Here is a 20059-nt window from a genome sequence, read left to right as displayed (position 1 = left end):
TAGAGAAGTGACGGCTATCTGGGGAGCCCAGGGCATCCCAGGGAAGGTTACTTATGTGGAAGGGAACTAATGGAGGAAGGTTTGTTTGCAGATTCCTCTGGTGCCATTTCTGGGCTAAGAGTCTGTCTCTGGTAAAAGGAGAATTTACATCCTGCCTTTAGGTAGGGAAGGGGAGGGTTGAGAGAGCTTTTCCTGCATTTGCGGCTTCTTAATTGCCTTCAGCTCAAAATAATTTTTATGTCAGAGAGGCATATTTTGGGTGACAGGCATATTTTGGTTTCCTTCCTGCTCCATTCTGCCCCCTGCCCCCAGCCTTATTTCCTGCAGACCTCCTGCAGCCATCAGAGTAGAACTTTACCTTTTATGGGGTTTAGCAGAAACCTTCAGGACAAAGACCTTCATAGGACCTCTACTTTTATTTATTTTTTAGTCTCTGGAAATTCTTCAGTTATGTATTTTAACAGCTCTTTTAAATATTTTATCCAGTACATTTGTTATGTCATTGGCAGGGTTATTTAGGGTCTCTGTATCCCAAGGAAGAAAAACTGATGGATCAGTTTAAAAACTATGTTTTATGTATTTGTGTTTATTTTCACATTTATATTCTGTTGAATGGAACAATCCTAAACTCAGAATTCTTTAGACAACAATATACTGTGAATGCTATGAATCTTTCTGTGATTAAACTTATGTATTACGATCAACGTCTATCTCTTTAAACCAGATTTATTTGTAGATATGCATATAGGGATTAAATCAAGCACAGTTTAATTAGCAGTGGTACTGTTGCAGGATTGCAGGGCTCTTGTCTCACAGAGTCCAAGAATGAATCTTGCGACACAAAAGGGTGAAGTCAAGTGAAAGTTTATTAAGTGGAGGTGAGAGCAGAAAGGAAAGAAAAAAACTCTCCAGAGGGGTCTGGAAAAAAACTCTGAGAGGGGTCCTGAATGGGTTGTCACCATGGGCTTTTACTGGCAGTCTTCTATTGAGAACTGACTGGAAAGCGTGTGGCCTTGAGATTCTTCTGCAACCTTGGTTTGTTCCCTTATGTCTTGTTCTTCTCTGTCTCAGCATCTCCACCTGCCAGGAATAGTTCCGGAGTCTAGTCAGGGGCCTCCTGTCTCTCCTGCCTGACCTTCACCCCTTCCCCTATTCACGGGCTGGGACCTGTGGGCAGAGAGAGCTATATTGGGATTGTGAGGAGTGACTGACTGTATACTTTTTAATTAATGGGGGTTAGGGAATAGCGCCCATCTCCAAGGAATCTGGAAGCAAGGCTTTCAGGACCGTGAGGGCCCAGGTGCTGCTAAGATAAGGTTCCTTTTAAACTTGAAGGCACTAAGGCAGCCATGGGTTCCTTGAGGAAGGTCACGCTCTGCGTGTTTCAGGTGTCCATCAATGGGCTGCAAGCTGTAAGGAGATTTTAATTTAAGCTACATTTCTTTTGCCTTTGTTTTCCATATCAGTACCAGTTATGGATATATATAGAGTTTTCCGTAAACTGTATCATTCAGATTAGTGGCTTGACTTTCATTTGGTATATTAATTATTCCTGCTTTAATACTGAATGTTTTATGCAGTTTTGGGGTTTTAAGGTCTTTGGTCTGTTTTTTTCTTTTTTGTTTGTTTTTGTTTGTTTTTTAATCAGCCTTGACAAGTAAGGAGCATCTTTGGTAATCCTGGTGATTCCTTAATGTACTTTTTACTAATATTTAATAATTTCTGCCTGTTAGCCCCATGACACATTTCCTAAGAATGTGTATGTTTTGTTCTAGGAAAGAGACATCTTATACTTTATTTCTTCAAATTAAAGGAAAATAATATTAATTATGTTGGTTCTAGATTTTTATCCTAGCCAGATCTGTATTTTAGTTTATGGTGATGCTAGCTTATAATATCAGTCTGTAAAACAAGATACTCATCATTACCAAGATCATATTATATATCATATTGACCACTGTCATCTTTCATATGATATTAACTTTTGAGGGTAATTTCATTTTTTTTAAAGATTATTTATTTCTTTATTTGAGAGAGAGAAAGAGAGAGTGTGTGAGCTTGTGAGCAGGGGAAGAGGGACTAGCAGACCCCTTGCTGAGCATGGGGCCAGCTGCTGAGCTTGATTTTGAGGACCTGAGATTGTGACCTGATCTGAAATAAGGAGTCGGAGGCTTAACTGACTGAGCCACCCAGGTGCCCCAGGTAATTTCATTTAAATTTAAGGGCATTTCCATACATTTTACTATACATTCCTACTGCTCAGTTTTAAAAATTAATTTTATAGTAGTAAAACCATCTTTTAGCAGATGTTTCGTGTGTGCTAGGCACCGTGCAGACTTCCTTGCTTTAATTCGGTAGCAATCCTGTATAGATGTATCATTCCCCCTTCCCTGATGAGGAAACAGACATGGAAAGTTCAGTAAGCAGAACAGGGTTGCACAGCTAGTGAGTGGTAGATTCAGGTGTCAGAACTCGTCCGCCTGATTTCAGATTTCAAACCTAACCACTTGTTGTTCTGTGGGTCCCACTGTTGTGTTCTTTTAACGATCCTAGTACATTTTAGAGCTATTATATGGTTAACATTTTTTATAATTAACGTACATCATTTTCAGCAACAAAATTATATACTGATAGAAACATTGCTAAACATTTTTTTCCCCAAAATGCTTCATGTCTCCTTAGCACAAGGGTTCTGTTTGATTTCAGATTTTTTTTTTAAGATTTTATTTATTCATTTATTAGAGAAAGAGAGATAGCAACAGAGATAATGAGAGAGGGTGAGAAGCAGGGAGCCTGACGGGGCTCGATCCCACGACCCCAAGATCATGACCTGAGCCGAAGGCAGATGCTCAACCGATTGAGCCACCCAGGTGTCCCAGACCTTGATTTTATCATAAGATTTTCACAAGATAAGTAGAATGTTTTTCTGGCCCCAAAGATTTAAACGTCCTCCAGTTGTTACAAAGTATAATAATGATTCTCTTCATTAAAGGTCTTATAAAATTTACACTGAAGATGGAAGTTTGCTGGAAGCAAGTGGATGAGCAAGGGTGTCTCGGAACAGTAATTAGTGATGTGAGCCAGCACCCGGCCCCCCCCCGTGGGACTCCCACCCTTCTCTGACAACTGCGCGTGTGTGACATGGGATCTTTCATGACATGCATGCTCAGTCCATAGAATAAATATTAGTAAAACTTAATTGTTTTTTTAGTGTGAGACAATAAAGAAAAGTAAATGTTCTAATATTTTGTGTCTGTGCCCCAAGGGGTCTTGTGTAACCACTTGGATGTGTCCACACTGAGAATCATAAACCTACAGCAGCGATTGGCAGAACTTTTCTATAAATAATGCAATAATCGATGGAGAGAATGTCACATTTATGTGTCCGAGACGTGGAAAAGTACTGTGATACTGTTCTCGGGCTGCTGTCCCAAGACTGCGTTGTGAGTGGGGCCCTGGAGACACCAGCCTAAGACTCATGAGTCCGTTACTTGCTTGTCTTATTACTTGCCAGTCAGAAGAGGATTTCATAGAGAAGTTCATGGATTTTTGTTGTATTACTATCAGCAGCATCTGGATAGAGGGGCAGGACCTACGCAGAGAAGGGTCACTAAAATCCAAGGAAACCAGGGGAATCACCAAGGCTCAGAAATTATAATATGAAAGGAAATTTGATATCAGAAAGAATATAGTATCAAAGAAAATCTGAGCATAGCAGAAGCATCAGTTATGTAAATTTAAACGAATTCCCAAGGTAAGAGAATGTAGTTACTTATTAATGGAATGTAGGAAAATACTAATAGGGCCCTGGAGACAGTTGATTTGGGAACTGCTGTTCTGGAATTTTCAATTTGTTTTGTCCAAATGTCCCATCTGACTTTAAGATTTTATGCCCTACTTTTATTGGAAACTCTCTCATTTGCAGATCTTTTCAGGGTTTGTATTTTATTTATTTCCTAATAGCCTAGTAGTCCTTCATGACTTTATTTTTTTTAAGATTTTATTTATTTATTTGACAGAGGGAGACACAGTGAGAGAGGGAACACAAACAAGGGGAGTGGGAGAGGGAGAAGCAGGCTCCCCGCTGAGCAGGGAGCCCAATGCGGGTCTCAATCCCAGGACCCTGGGATCATGACCTGAGCCAAAGGCAGATGCTTAATGGACAGAGCCACCCAGGTGCCCCACCTTCATGACTTTTTTAACTTAATGATTTGATGTGTAGATTCACCAGTGTCCCTAATAATCTAGGCTGTGTGGCCCTGGGCCCTACGGACTTTTTTACCCATATGTTCACATTTCCTCCAATATCTGCCAGGTCTTTTTCAGCGAGGAATGGAATAAACTACTCATTCACCTGTTCCCCTGCCCCAACCCCCTTTCCTTGGTGGGGGGGGGGCGGGGTTGCTGCCATTTCTTCAAATGAAAATAATATATTTTCTCAGTTTTCTTTATGTTTTCATTTTCCCTATTACAATACTTAACTCCTGACTTTGTCTTTTTCTATGCGTATTTCCTGAAGGATAATTGATCTGCTTCCCACCTTGGCATTTTCTTGTCTTCCTCCTCAATAATCAGTTGTCTGGTGCAAACCCTGCTCTATCGCTGAAGCGCCCCCTGCCACTTCATGTGCCACTTCCTCTTCCTACAAGACTGATCATTTGCATCTGTCGTTTGGCATTTGGCCTCTGCAGCCTTATGTTTCATCTTTTCAGTGTGTTCGTCCAGCTCCTTGACCATAGGGACATCTTTCAATAGCCCTGAGTCCGTATATGGTGACCATGACCTTGCAGGGGCTGCCCTCGAACTTCTGACCGTGTTCAGAGGGAGGGGTGGTACAATGTCAAGCAAAAGACCTTTCTGTTCTCCCTCTGTGGAAGAAAGAGTTGAGAAATAGGCTTTTCTCATTTGTCTCTGGGATGTTCCGTAGTGAAAACCATTGTCCCTTGTTGCTGTTCACTTGAAAAACACTTTGAGATGCATATTCTCTTTTTGTTTCAATTATTTTTAAAGAATTATTAGGTCTGTTTTCCTGGGTACTAGTCTTCTTCGACTTTGTAACTCCCCAGTGCTTGCTGACATGCTCATTTCCAGGGGGCCCTCAGTAAATGGAAATCGAGCTCACTCAGGAATAAAAGCAAAATGCAGGGGTTTTGGTGAAATTAACAGATTAACTGTTAATATGAGTAGAAGTATTTTTTTCAGAGTTGTAATTACTCATAATAAAAGTTTGTGTGGTAAGTGGTCTACAACTAGTTCAAACTATTGGTTCATATAATATAATAAATCTAATATAATGTAATATAATATAATATATAATATAATAAACATAATATAATATAATTATTATTATTATTATTCGGGTAACTTAAAACTGTTGGTTCAGGGGCGCCTGGGCGGCTCAGTCATTAAGTGTCTGCCTTCGGCTCAGGTCACGGTCCCAGGGTCCTGGGATCGAGCCCCGCATCGGGCTCCCTGCTTCTCCCTCTCCCACTCCCCCTGCAGTGTTCCCTCTCTTGCTCTGTCTCTCGCTGTCAAATAAATAAATAAAATCTTAAAAAAAAAAAAAAAAAAAAAAACTGTTGGTTCACTTAGCCACCAACATTTGTGCCAGGAAAGTCTAGATTAATTTTTTTTATTTTTTAAAAAAGATTTTATTTATTTATCTGAGAGAGAGAGAGTTCACCAGTGGGGGCAGGGCAGGGGCAAAGGGAGAGGGAGAAGCAGACTCTCCCGGGAGCCAGACACGGGGCTCCCTCCCAGGACCCTGGGATCCTGACCTAAGCCAAAGGCAGATGCTTAACTGACTGAGTGATTCTGGTGCCCCTAGATTAATTTTTTTTTAATCAGCTAGCTTGACAATTATACTAATGTTCATGTATTTCATTTTTATGCTGGTATGTATTATAACTTCTTAGTTTCGCTTAACCGAAAACAGCTACCTCTACCCTTTCCCGATGTGACTCATATATACTCTCACTGTGGCCACTGTTAGGAGCTTACCACTGTGTCTTAGCACATCTCAGGTGGACTATGCATCAATATTCTGTTTTCCTCATCTGCTGGTTTCTCCCAGTTCTTACTAGACACCACGGCACTTTTCAGTGTGCAGTGCTAATAGATCCATCTACTTCAGGAGCTCTCCAGTGCTTGCTTAAAGCATAAAATCCTTAGCATCATTCAAAGCCAATGCAGATTGGCCTTCCACTGCTATCCTCCACGGACCAGCTGCATTTAAAAGGTGTCAAGGGAGGAAGAACCTTGCAGGATAATGTTATGTTCCTGGATTAAAGAATCTGGTTCTTGTCTTTGAAGGTGTAAAATACTTGTGACAAATTCTTCCAGAATTCTCTGTAGTTTTCCTATAGATGATCAGGCCCTATAGAACAAACTTGCACTAAACAGACTCAGAGAATACCAGAATGTTTATATATTAACTTAGAGTGAGAAATATATAACCAAAGGGACCAGAATTCTCTCGTTGGCCGCTCAGGAAGTATGTTCCTTCTCACTGTATAGCAGTCCAGCTGGTTCTAGTAGTTCTTGTGCGCCGTACAGATCAGGCCCTGCAGTTGGAAGTGGTTGCTTTGTCATGTAGGTTTTGGATTTTTTAGAAATACTCTGGTTTAGGCTGAACATGGTGCTGAATTTCATTTCTATCAGTAACACATTTTTGTGTCTTCTCCTGCCTAGAAGTACTTCCCTGGGTGACTACCTTAATGTATTAAATATTGTATTTACTGTCTTTTATTTCAGAGGGTGATCTTTTTCTGACCTTGTCCTGAAATTCTGGGGGTGCCCTACGGTAGGATTCACTATGCTGTCATACCCTGTATTCTAAACTAGACCACCCACCTGCTGTTCCCTGATTACATCCCTCCCCTGCAATGATTTTGTTTTCTCCTCCTGGCCTTTCCTCTGTCTGGATTGTTGAAATCCTACCACTTCGTTAAGGTCTGTCTTGAGTGGCACCCTTCTTGATTCTTCAAACCTGATGTGCTCTTCTCCTTTGAATTATATCCCTTTTCTGTGGCACTGTCTTATTCCACTCTATAGTAAATAATAATGTAATAATACTTGTTTTATCTTCCCTAGGAGGGCAGGTCGAGGTACTATGCATTACTTGCCTCTTGTTTTCCTGCAGTTCCTGGTATAGTTAGTAGGTGCTCACAAATGGTTTACTACATTGAGTTAAATGGAATTTTCCATTAACTCTAGACCAAGTCTCAAAATGTGATCCTTAGACCAATATCAGCATCACCTGCTAACTTGTTAGACATGCAAGTTCTTGTTGGACATGCAAGTTTTTGGTCCCCACTCCAGACCTACTGGGTCACACACTCTGGGGGTGGGTACCAGCAATCAGTTGTTTAGCAAGCCCTGTGTGTCGAGCTTGAGAACTATTGCTGTAGTCTTTCTATCAAGAGCTGGGTCTTCCATTGATAGGGAATTCAGTGATTTTCAAATTGCGCTCAGCTGAGCCATGGGAATCCTATGGCAGTACTTTGGTGCTGAGAGGGGAGAGGACCAGGCATCCAGATTCCCTACCTCCTTTTTGGCCATGGCAACTCTGCTTTTAGCCTTTAAATGCACTAGCCTGCCATGTCAACTTTCCTTACAGAGGGGTTGCATGTCCAAAAAAGTTTGAAAATTATTATTAAATTAGAGGTCATCAAATTACAGTCCTTTTTGTAAACAAAGTTTGATTGGAACACAGTCATAACCATTTGCTTACACATTCCCTATGGCTGCTTCATGCTACAAAGGGAGAGGTGACTAGTATGAGGTGTGCTCATGACCGACAAACCTCAAATATTTACTCTCTGGCCCTTTAAGAAAAAGTTTGCTAATCCCTAATCTGAACCAACCAGAACCTTGAAGTAAGGAGCAGGAACATCCCTGACTAGCACTAAGCCCATAATTATTACTCTATAGAAAAAACCCCCCACCTCATGTCTTCTAGAAAAAAGGACATGGTCAAAGAGTGTTTGTAGCACCTGTACTCTTTAAAAAAAGGAAATAAAAGAGTGCTTGCAGCAGACAAAAAGATGTGAAGGGTAATGAGGATAATGAGAGCAAATTTTCTTACCTATCTCATTTGCTCCTGAAATCTTGAATATATTCCAGGACATTAGAGTCATTACTCTTCACAGGCACACTAACGAAGTCAGGTGTTTTGTATTACATTTGACTTTAAAGAAGGAAAATGTGAAATACTTAAAGATATCCATTAAAAAGCTATGATAAAAATCCCTTTTATTATAAGTTTTAGTTATTCAGTAAAGGTTTTAGTTATTTGGGAAAACTTTCTATTTGACATTTTCACAATTTTAAAAAAGATTTTAAGAGTTTTTTTCTAAACCAGTTATGTGTATACCCATCTTTTGTAATTATTGAATTTGTTAGGAGTCCAAATGCATACATTTACATTTGCTCACGATCCTGGAACCTATCTATAATGACGTTCAACCATGGTAATGACATAAGACCCTCTTCTGAATTTTAGTTCTGTTGGGCATTCATTAGAACTGCCCTAGATGTTAGTTTTTTTTTTTTTTTTTAAGATTTCCTTTATTTATTCATGAGAGACAGAAAGAGAGAGAGAGAGGAAGAGGCAGAAGGAGAAGCAGGCTCCCCATAGAGCAGGAAGCCCGATGTGGGACTCGATCCCAGGACTCCGGGATCACAACCCAAGCTGAAGGCAGATGCCCAATCGACTGAGCCACCCAGATGCCCTGGGTGTTAGTTTTTAAATTGCCGAGGGAAGTCAACCAAAAGCTGCAGAAAGATTTATCACTTGTCATTATGAAATAGAAATTTTAGTGGAAAACTTCACCGTGCCATGCAGATATGCCCTGGTGGTAGGCCATGAAATAGAAATCTATGGGAAAGACCTAGATGAAGACTTGGAGAACAGATTGAAGCTAAAAATGTTATTGTCCCCATGCAGCTCACAAATTGTGTCTACAGGGGTGCAGTGGCGTCCTGCTGCGTTAGCTTTGACCTGCTGTTCTTAGAGGTCTTCAGCTATGTCAGTGGCCAGAAAGTCAATCAGGGAAACCATAAATTGCCACCTTTCATCGACTTCACCTATTTTTAGGATTTCCAGTTTTAACGGGCTATTTGTTCATTAATAATTTAGTTTCTTCCAGGAGATGCAAGTTAACGAAACCTCAGTTAATGGCTTTAAGTATTGAGTGCTGGTAAAAACTTACTGCTTATGGTAAGACTTTTGAAATGACTTCACAACTAATAGAGCTGTGGGAAATATAAAAGGAGGAACGGTTATTAAGAGGATTCTGTGGTATGACCAGCCTGTCTGAGAGATGTTCTTATCTCATCACTTGGCTTATGAAAGCTGTCCCTCTAGTCTGGGTAGCTTTTGTAGAAAGACTAAAGTGTGTGTTGTGGGGAAAAGTTTGCATTTTGGAGGTTTGTGTCTTATCTAGAGTTTACATTTACCCATCAACATCAGTGTACATATCACCGGAGCTGTGCAAGATCACCGCTGTGGAATGGGAAGAACATATTAGAATGCCAGTATTTTAATTTAATCAAAAAATTCTTACCTTTTGTATATCTTTTACAAAGTCATATTAGTACAGTAGTCTATATAGTCTGTAAACAAAAATGCTTCTAATGGGCATGTCTATTGAGAAATTTCCAGTGACAGATATGCACAACCAGGAAAGTTGAGACCATTGTTGTTTACACTAGGTATTGGGTTTTATGTGGTCATTAAATTTTGTAGACAAGGATGTGCTATTAGAAGGGTTTTTTTTTAAGATTTTATTTATTTATTAGAGAGAGAGAGACAGAGAGAGAGGGAGTGGGAGAGGGAGAAGCAGGCTTCCCGCAGAGCGGAGAGCCCAGTGTGGGGCTCGATCCCAGGACCCTGGGATCATGACCTGAGCTGAAGGCAGACGCTTAGCAACTGAGCCACCCAGGCGCCCCTAGAAGGTTTTGATAAGCAAGGGCACCGTTCAGGTCTTTAGTTTGCGGTTCGGTTTATCTGAATTTCAGTCAAAAGGGTAAAACTGAAAGTAAATGTATTAATAGTTTTTGTATCTGTCAATAGTTTCTCACTCTTCCTCAGCAGTGTCCGTGCGTTCCAAGTAATGTCTTTCAGTCCTTAACTAGTAGTTTGTGTAAAGCATCTACAGTGCTTTATGGTCCCTCAGTTTGTTTGCTTTTGTTTTGTGTAGCTTCAGGGGCCTTGTCGAAGTTAACTCATGGATTGAAAGATGAATCGCTGGCTTATATCTATCACTGCCAAAATCATTATTTTTGTCCAATTGGCTTTGAGGCAACCCCTGTTAAAGCTAATAAAGCATTCAGGTAAGCATTTACATATTTTATGTGGATAATTCACCAAGAAAATGTGTGTTATTTTTTTTCAAGTTAGACTATTATTTAATATTTTAGCTAATTCTTTTGCAGAATTGCATTTGGTTAGTTGTGCTTTTACATTATCCACTTAGATACTGTTGTTCAGACTCATGAAGGGAAACACGTTTGAAAAATCACGTTTACATTTATTATAAAATGGTTGCATAGGACGTCCCATCTTATGTCATGGTGTTTTCATCCACTGTCCCACATGGAAAAATGAATTATGGAGTCTAATACCAAAAGATTGTCCCAACTGAGTACATTAAGCAGCATCTTCTTTTCTCATGGTGAAAAATGTGGAATTTATCGGTGTTCCCCCTTTGTCCCGGGTGAGTGGCCTCGGTACTTGAGGAGAAGGAAGGGGTAGCAATTGCTCTTTCAGTAAAACCTGAGGGTCAGGCAGGGAGAGCATGGCTCAGTCATCTGGGGGTAGGATGGGTTCTTTGAGGCTGGAGGCCATGCAGCATGAGTCCCTCTCAAGGCGCTGTGGGGTAGCGGGGTCCTGGGACAGGATCCTGAGACCTGGGGGAACCAGGAAGCTGGACACTGTATTTTTGTGAATGGGGAGCAAGGGGGAAACTACTTGATCTCTCCAAATCCTGAAATGTTTTCTTCTTTGCTCTGGAGATGAGGTATGTTGTTTTTTCTGTGGATTCATTCTGCAACTTCACCTTACTCCAGACATCTATCGAATATAAAATGTGAAACAGTAGGTCCTCCTACTTTGTACCCATTAGGGGAGAGTTCTCTACCTCTGCCTGTACCTAACAATCGCCTGAGATGCCTTTACAGTTGGGCAAATCCCTCCCCTCGCTCTACTCCAGATTTACTTGAATTAGTTTCCAGAGGTGGGATTAGGGCATTGGTACACTTTAGGGTTTTATTTTTAGGATGCCTTTTGAAACTTTTTAAATGCACAGTGAAAGGAGAGGATTAGCTGGAGAATGCTGGTAGCATGCTAGGATTTTTTTTTCTTTTTAGATGCTGAGAGAGGTGGTATATTTAATTTTTTTTAGTCCTATATTTTATAATAGGGATTAAGACCTAAGCGTGATTTATGCTTTCTCTTTAATGGCCTTAAGAAATTTGTTCAAGCCTATACTCCAGTATCTATTCTAGCATTAATGAATGTCATATTTGAATAAACTTTAGTATATCTTTTATTAACATAGTTGAGGCAATATTTCAAAGGAGTGAATGGCCTATACTAAGCTTACTATGAATGTATTTTATATTTAGCAGGGGCCCCCTCTCACCACAGGAAGTAGAATATTGGATCTTAATTGGAGAATCAAGTAGAAAACATCCTGCTATTCACTGTAAAAAGTATGTTAATTTCTCCTTTTCTCTTTAATTTAGGTAAGATTTACACATAGTGAAATGCACAGATCTTAATTGTATAATTAGGTGGATTTTGGAAACTGAATACACCTGTGTAATCACCACCCCAATCAAGATATGGAAGAGTTTCATTGCATTGAAAGTACCCTCATTCTCTTTTCCTGTCAGTCTCCAGAGACAGTCTCTGTTCTATCACTGTGGAATTGCTTTGCATGTCCTTGAAAGTCATGTCAGTGGAGTCATACAGTATTCTTTCTTGTCTGGCCTTGTGAGATTCATCCACTTTGTCATGCATGTCATGCTTCTCTTTTTATTGCTGAGTGGTATTAGGTACTGTAGGTATACTACAGTTTGTTACCTGTTTTCCTGTTGATGACCATTTGGATTGTTTTGAGTGTGGTCTATTGTGGGTAAAGCTGTTGGGACCATTAATGTACATGTCTTTAAAAAAATTTTGAGTGACAGCTTCATTGAAATAAATTTCACATACCATAAAGTGCACCCTTTAAAAATGTAAAAAATGTTCAATGGATTTTAGTGTATTTAGAGTTGAACATCAGTCCCCATGACCTAATTCCAGGACATTTTCATCACCCCCAAATGAAACCTCATACCAATTAGCAGTCACTCCCAAGCCCCCTCCCCCCAGCCCCTGGTCTACTTTGTCTGTGCATTTGCCTAATATGGACATTTCATATAAATGGAATCATAAAACGTGTGGCCTTTTGTGTCTTTCTTTTTTCACTTACAATAATGTTTTCAATGTTCATCTGTGTTGTAGCATGGACCAGAACTACATTCCTTTATATGGCCAAGTAATTTTCTGTTGTATGGATATGCCACGTTTTCTTGTGCAAGTTTTTTGAGGACATGTTTATATGTTTTGTTTCTCTTGGGTAGATATCTAGGAGTGGAATTGCTGATCATAGGATGGGTGTATATTTAAGAAACTGGGAGAACGTTCTCCTGTGGGGTTGTACCATTTTACACTCCCACCAGCATTGTATGGAGAGTCCAGTTGTTCTTCATGCCTTCACCAATATTTGATATTGTTATTCCTTTTTTTACTTAAATTTTTTTTATTTTCCCAGCTTTATTGAGGTATAATGCACATATACAACTGCATATATTAAAGTGTACAGTGTACTGATTTGACATATATTTTATGAAATGATTACCACAATCAAGTGTTAATTAACATATCCATCAGCTTACATAGTTACCTTTTCTGTGTGTGTGGTGAGAACACTTAAGATCTACTCTTTTAGCAAATTTCAAGTATACAATACAATGTTATTAACTATAGTCACCATGCTGTACAGATCCTGAAGGGTTGTGAGATCTAGCCCTGCACTGGGCTCTGCACTCAGTGCAGAGTCACCTTGTCTCTCCCCGCCCTGCTCGTGTGCTCTCACTCTCTAATAAATAAATAGATTAATAAATAACATCTTTTAAAAACATTCCATTACAATGGTATTTTGTACTTAAAGTGTGCTTTATCCTTCCTTTTTCGCTATAGGTGGGCAGATATTGTTACTGATCTCAACACTCAAAATCCAGAATATCTAGATATCCGACACTTGGAGAGGGGGCTGCAGTATCGAAAAACAAAGAAGGTAAGAACACAATAGTATTTGAAGATATTTCCCAATCAGCCAAAATACAGTATTCTACTCAGCACTCTTTAGGTTGTAAATAATAGAAATCCACTTTGGATTATCTTAGATAGAAAAGTGAAAATTACTTTCAGGACACAAGGGTATCTTTAGAATGAAAAGGCAAAGACTATAGCCTGGATTCATAAGGGACGGGTATCAACCAAAAGAATGTTAGCAGGGGCCAAGTAGCTAATCTGTCTCATTCTTTTTTTTTTTTTTTAAGATTTTATTTATTTGACAGAGAGAGACACAGCAAGAGAGGGAACACAAGCAGGGGGAGTGGGAGAGGGAGAAGCAGGCTGCCTGCTGAGCAGGGGGCCCAGTGCAGGGCTCGATCCCAGGACCCTGAAATCATGACCTGAACCGAAGGCAGACGCTTAATGACTGAGCCACCCAGGCGCCCCTAATCTGTCTTATTCTTTTGGGATTTGTATGCTATTCTTATTTATCTGATTATTTACTTTCTAAAGATCAGGAACTGCAGCTTACATCTCCCTTTCAGATGAGCAGGCTAGACTGAGACTCACCTGCCTCTGGCCCAGTTCCATAGTTTTGGCCCAGCTTAGGTCAGGTGTTCACTCCTGAGCCCAGTGAACTGTGGCCATGAAGCAGAGCCATATGTGCACAAGGTGGCTGGGGGAAGTTCTCAGGGAAAGGTAGATTCTGTGAATTGACATCCCACTGATATGATCCTACTAACATCAAGAACGTATGGGAGATAGGAAGAGGAATTATCTTGGTGTTTGAAGATATTTATTTATTTATTTATTTATTTATTTATTTATTTATTTATTTATTTTTTTTTTTTTTATTTGAGAGTGAGCAAGTGTGAGAGTGAGTGGGGGAGGAGGGGCAGAGGGACAGAGGGAGAGAGAATCCCAAGTAGACTGCACTGAGTACAGAGCCAGACGTGGGGCTCGATCTCACAACCCTGAGATCATGACCCGAGCTGAAATCAAGAGTTGGACGCTTAACTGACTGAGCCATCTAGGCACCCCAAATCTTGGAGTTTGGATTAGGCAAATGGGGAGGTTACAGTGTATGTGACCGGTGGAGAGGCATATGGAGGGAAGGTGTTTTGGCCCCTGGGGGCATTGTTCTATTTTTGTAAAGGCAGTTGGTCAAGAAAGATGCAGGGTAAGGCAATCTGATGGTCTGTTTTGAGGCAGGTGAAGGAGGAAAAATAAGGGAATTCATAGGAACCCACATTATTAGCATAATTCCTTTTATTTTCTTAATCCAACTTTCTTTTCTTCTCAGGTTGGGGGAAATTTGCATTGCATCATAGCATTCCAGAGACTTAACTGGCAAAGATTTGGCCTTTGGAACTTTCCGTTTGGAACCATGAGACAAGAATCACAACCTCCAACACATGCCCAGGGGATTGCCAAATCGGAGAGTGAAGATAATATCTCCAAGAAGCAGCACGGGCGTCTGGGCCGGTCTTTCAGTGCTAGTTTCCATCAGGACTTGGCATGGAAAAAGATGTCCAGTATCCATGAGAGAAGGAACAGTGGCTACCAGGGTTACAGTGATTATGACGGGAATGACTGACCATGCTGGGCACTGAACATCTTGTGTTACACACATGACTGGTTTATACAAGACTGCATTAAGACAGTAGAAGTTTTATTAAGTCTACCCTAAATAGGAACAGATTTTGTGGTACAAGATACATATGGTACAACATAACCTTGTAGTTCTCCAGTAAGTAAGCTTGTGTATGATTATGATGGGTGATTTCAGATATATAAGCAGATAAGCACAGATTACTGTCCTTTTAAAGTTAAGAATATGAAAACATTTCACAAAATCCAATAAATTGCATATAAACAGATCAAACACAAATTCACTTAATAGCATCATGATTTGCAATACTTAAGCATGAAATTATTTATGACTTAATCACCAGACATTTGCTGCAGATAGTTTTATTCCTAAACTCAAGATGTAAGCACCATCTGCCCTTTTAAACACAATTGGGCTGTTGATTTCTAGTTTCCTCTCATGGTTAAAGCTCATTTAAAATTATTTAGTGAATCTAGAATTCTTTTACTTGTAAGCAGTATCTGCCTGCCTCATTTGTTTCCTAACTTTCTCAGGATCCTCAATAAAGAGGCAAAAGAGAAGACTCAAGAAACTCATCTTTTCTACTGGTGCATTGATTCAGGATATTCTTGACTTTTTTGACTTGGTATCTTACTATCCAATGAACCTTGTTTTGGGATAGAATAAAAGAACAAGTGGGATCCAAAGTTTCTACATCTGAGGTAATCTGTGAAATGAGATCTTCTGATATTCGATTAGCCTCTCAGCGTGGAGTCCTATGTTGTTAAGAGCATTAAAGATGCATTAGGGAAATATCCGTATTCCCAACTCTGAGCTGCTTTTTTAAATCTGTACAATTAGCTGTTTGATGTGAGTGTTAAATAGTTCAGAAAGAGTGGATTTCATATATTTGAGCTCCTCTCTTGATGTCAATTTTTCTTCTGCTTCCAACCTATGACTTGTTCTTTCTTTTCAGGGCTGTTCCATGACTCAGATCAGTAACTTGATTATTACAAGGTGCTGAATATGTTGGTAACCATATTGCAATACACCTCAAGGAGAGGGTTGATTTTTATTTTTAAAATATTTTCATTTTCTTCTCTTTTGAATTTTATATCCATTTATCCATTCAGACACGCCTAGCCTACAGAGAGGGATATATATTATGAAATGGTCATTTTTCTGAAGAGAATATTTTGCGTGAAATGCAAAGGACTGAAAGAGCTTTGTAGGTTGTTGATTTTGTTACTTCACACTGGAACTTTTAAGAAGTTTTCATCAAATAAAGTTTTGTTTTCTACTTTTAATAATATGAATGTTTTGAACCTTTGTTTTAGGTAGGGAGTACCCTTGGAATTCTGTTTGAAGTATGTGACAATTGTGCCTAAGTAGTGTATTATAAGAAATTGTCTTGTATCAGACTTTTATAATCAATGAAACAATATATATTATGACTATAATTTTAGATTCCTATAAGACTTTATAATAGGAAATAGAAAATTTAGTTATATTAGCTTGAACCAAACGAAGCTGTCATTTTTGTAGGTCAAATATAGTTGAATATCAGCAATTTCATAGAGTTCAATGAAACATTTCAGAGAAGAGGTGGACAGGAAGAACCAAGAGGAAAGGAGACAAATGCAACATAAGGAATACGGTGACACCTAAGAAAGGATGAGTTTATAGAGATTGCCTATTGGCCATAAATAATTTTTTTAAGGTTTTATTTATTCATTTGAGAAACAGAGAGAGAGAGAGAGAGAGAGAGAGAGAGAGAGAGCATGAGCAGGGGGAGGGGGAGAAGCAGGTTCCCCGCCGAGCCAGGATCCCAATGTGGGGCTCGATCCCAGGACCCCGGGATCACTACCTGAGCTGAAGGCAGACGCCCAACCATCTGAGCCACCCAGGCGCCCACCATAAACAATTTTTACCGAAGTCTTGATATATATGATTACTGAATAACTTGATATATAAGTTCGGCAGTTATTAAGAGCACATTAAGGTTTATAGAGACTAATTTTCCAAAAACTATGTGCAAGTGACTGCACGCTTCTCTTTCAAGATTAGTAACATTCCTGTCATATTTGATTTCTTGGTCAACTCTTCTTAAGAGTCTTCATAGAAGCATTGAAAGTTCAAATACTGGCTCTGTACTCGCTAGCTGTATCACCTTGGGCAAGTTAAGATTAATGTTTCTGTGCTTGTTTCCTCATTGGTAAGGTGGCGATAATAGCATATATTTTATAAAAATGTTTTGAAGAATAAATACGTTAATGCATGTACAGTGTTTAGAACAGTGCTTTCCAGACAGTGCTTGCTATTATTACTCCAAAAGATGTGTATACTACTCAGAATCTTGAGAGCTCTTTAAGCAGCATCTAAAGGATGCTATAAGTCAAACATACACCCCTTAGTTACTGTTCCTTCCAAAGAATATTTTGTATTCAAGAAATGTTCTGGTCTCAAAAGCACTTATAATACTCAAAGGCCTACATTGGCTATTTGTTTTTACCCAGCTCGTAGGCATAAAATAATATTTAGATCAAGTCCTGAAGCTGTTCCTCTCCCCGCTACTATGTTGGCTGTCATTAGGCCAGGCTGGTGCGGCAGCTACAACACATCCAAACTTGCCTTCTCCCTGACACGAGAGGGGCTCAGGCAAGTTGCTCTACGATCCATCGGTTTGTATATCCGCTTTACCCTTGGCATTTTCTCCCTCAGTCATTCACTCAGCAAACGAATTTGAACACCATTAGCCACTAGGTGTTTCGTATTAAATCACTGATCTCAGAACAACCCCCAGAAGAAGGCGGCGTCTTCATTTTTTCCAGACTCTCATTGGTGAAGAACCTTGCTTAGGATCATAGGGTGTCTTAGCTGTAACAAAATACCACAGACCGGGGGGCTTAAAGAGCAGAAATTTATTTTCTCACAGTTCTGGAGGCGGGACGTCTGGGGGTGTTGACAGGTTTGGTTTTTACTGAGCCTTTCTCCTTGGCTTACAGATGGCCACCTTCTCGCTACGTGCTCCCAGGGCCTCTCCTCTGTGCGCACATCCCTGGTGTCTCTCTGTGTGCCCAAATTTCCTCTTATAAAGGACAACAGTCAGTTTGGGTTGGGTTCACCCTCACAGCCTCATTTTAACTTAATCGCCTTTAAAAGGCCCTATCTCCAAATACAGTCCCATTCTGAGGTGGTGGGGTTTAGGGCTTCAAAATAAATGTTGGAGCTGAACGCACCTGACCCCGTTAACAAGGCGTTATTATGCGGCTCAGCCAGGATTGGGACCAAAGGCTGCCTGACTGGGGAGGAGGTTCTTCCAGGGCGGTGCAAGACCCACCTGACCGCTGGAGGCTAGAGGCTGAGGAGGTCGTTGGGTAGTATCTGTGGAACACCTGCCAAGTGTCTGGGGTGTGTGTGTGCTGGAGGGGAGGCAAAAATTGAAGCGGCAATTTATATTAATCTCTGTAAAATACAGCTAGGCGCTATTTCTGGGAATTACTCCACAGATGGAGGAAATGCCAAAAAAAAGCACTTTGTGCAAGGGTTTTGCTAAACATTAATTTTTGACAGTTCTGTCATCAAGGGCTCCTTTGACGAAATCACCTCATTTAAATCAACCTTTCCACTGAGACTGCATTCCGTTTCAGTCCTTCAAGTCGGCACCAGTGTGTCCGACAAGGGCTATCACTTAGAAATGACAAGTGGTCTACACACACCACCTCTGATCCTAGCCAAAGCAGTCTGCGAAGGCCGGTTTTGTGCCGTTTGCAGAGGAAGAAACAAGCTCCGAACGACGCTGCTCGAACAGCGCCGCGCACTAAGGCGTGGGGGCCTGGCTCCGGCCTGAGGGTTCTAGAACGCCTTCCAAGAGCTACTGGCGGCCATCGTTTCTCGCCATTACTGCCCCACAGGCCGTGGAATCCTAAATTTAGACGCCAGAGAAAACCAAACGTAATCTGAAGGGTGAAGCCTTCTAAAAGGTGCCTAACTTAAAATGATGGCCTGTTATTATCTAGCTACTACGAGTTATCAGACAGAACACTTGCGAATTTTAAAAGACACCAGCGAAGCACCCGTCCACCTTCCTCTTGCCGCCTCTCGTGTGAAACAATACTTGGTACTGAGCGTGCACAGGTGGAGGCTGGTGGGCAGAAGCGGATGCGCAGAAGAGACGTAGAAAACGGTCACCTCAGCAAGCGGCGACTCGGCGAAGAGCCGTAGCGTCTGGCGGCGACAAAGCGCCAAGGCGGGGAAGGCTCGGAGCTAACAGGACGCCAACGCAGGGACTGCAGACGCCCCCGCGCGTCAGGAATGGACAGGCGCCGCAAACACACGTAGCGCCGTGAGGCGGGACTTCCACCTTGGGCGTCGCAGCAGACGGAAGCCGAGAGGCCCCCTTTCGCGGGGCTGTTACGCACCGACTCAAGAAGGCGGGTGGTGGCGGGGGAACCCCTGGCTGTTCGTCTCGCCTGCGCTGTGCTCTCGCCCTGCTCTCCCGTTAAGAGTGCTTACATCTGGGCCAGACCTTGGGTGAGAGGAGGACCTGCTCCTTCCCGACGCCGGCCGTTCTCTGGTCCTGCCCTTCTTCCGTGAGGCAAGGTCAGCCGCCGCGAAGTACCGCTCTCGCCCGTGCGGGTGTGCCTTGGAGAACGGCGTGCTCTGAATTATTTTCCGTCTTCCCTGGGCGGGAGCTCGGGGAGCTCTGCCCGGGCCCCGGCGCGGGTGCAGGCTGCGGGAGAATCCCGGCCCCCCGCCCCCGCCTGCCGCGGGGGCCTCATGGGCGTCCACGGGCTCTGGAAGCTGCTGGAGTGCTCCGGGCGGCGGCTGAGCCCGGAGACGCTGGAAGGGAAGATCCTCGCCGTGGGTATCCTTGACGTGTTCTCGGTGCGGGGATTCGCGCAGGTGTTTTGCGCGCCCCGGCTTCTCCCTGAGCGCGGAATGGTTTTGGTAGGATGACAGCCCCTCTCAGGGTAGCGATGGCGTCTCCTTCTCGACGTTTTCTTTCTCGGGGCGTCTGCTTGTCCCCGCTTTGCGGTCCCGCCTCGTTGGATTGCAGTCCTCAGGCTTTATCACTTAGGGGCGGTGCTTCACTTCTCTCCTCTGGAAAGTGGGGGCGACAG

At 41.6% G+C, this 20059-nt stretch overlaps 1 protein-coding gene across 7 annotated transcripts in view; it reads left to right on the top strand.

Moving 5' to 3' along the window:
- The window catches only part of LOC113920650 (basic immunoglobulin-like variable motif-containing protein), a 76856-nt gene that overhangs the window by 25100 nt on the left and 31697 nt on the right, over positions 1-20059 (top strand). For 5 of the 7 annotated variants that reach the window (XM_027590913.2, XM_027590912.2, XM_027590910.2 and 2 more), the window contains exons 7-10: positions 10203-10335; positions 11629-11715; positions 13250-13346; positions 14649-16246. In XM_027590913.2, the coding sequence (XP_027446714.1) occupies positions 10203-10335; positions 11629-11715; positions 13250-13346; positions 14649-14942 (611 nt within the window). In that variant the 3' untranslated portion in view covers positions 14943-16246. Of the gene's footprint in view, positions 1-10202; positions 10336-11628; positions 11716-13249; positions 13347-14648; positions 19804-20059 lie in introns of those variants that run through there. The other 2 variants (XM_027590914.1, XM_027590908.2) reach the window with 2 other exon arrangements.

The sequence above is a fragment of the Zalophus californianus genome, chromosome 3, assembly GCF_009762305.2.
Source record: "Zalophus californianus isolate mZalCal1 chromosome 3, mZalCal1.pri.v2, whole genome shotgun sequence".
Lineage (NCBI taxonomy): Eukaryota > Metazoa > Chordata > Mammalia > Carnivora > Otariidae > Zalophus > Zalophus californianus.
Note: the sequence above shows the minus strand (reverse complement) of the source record. Positions and strands in the feature narration are given on the sequence as shown.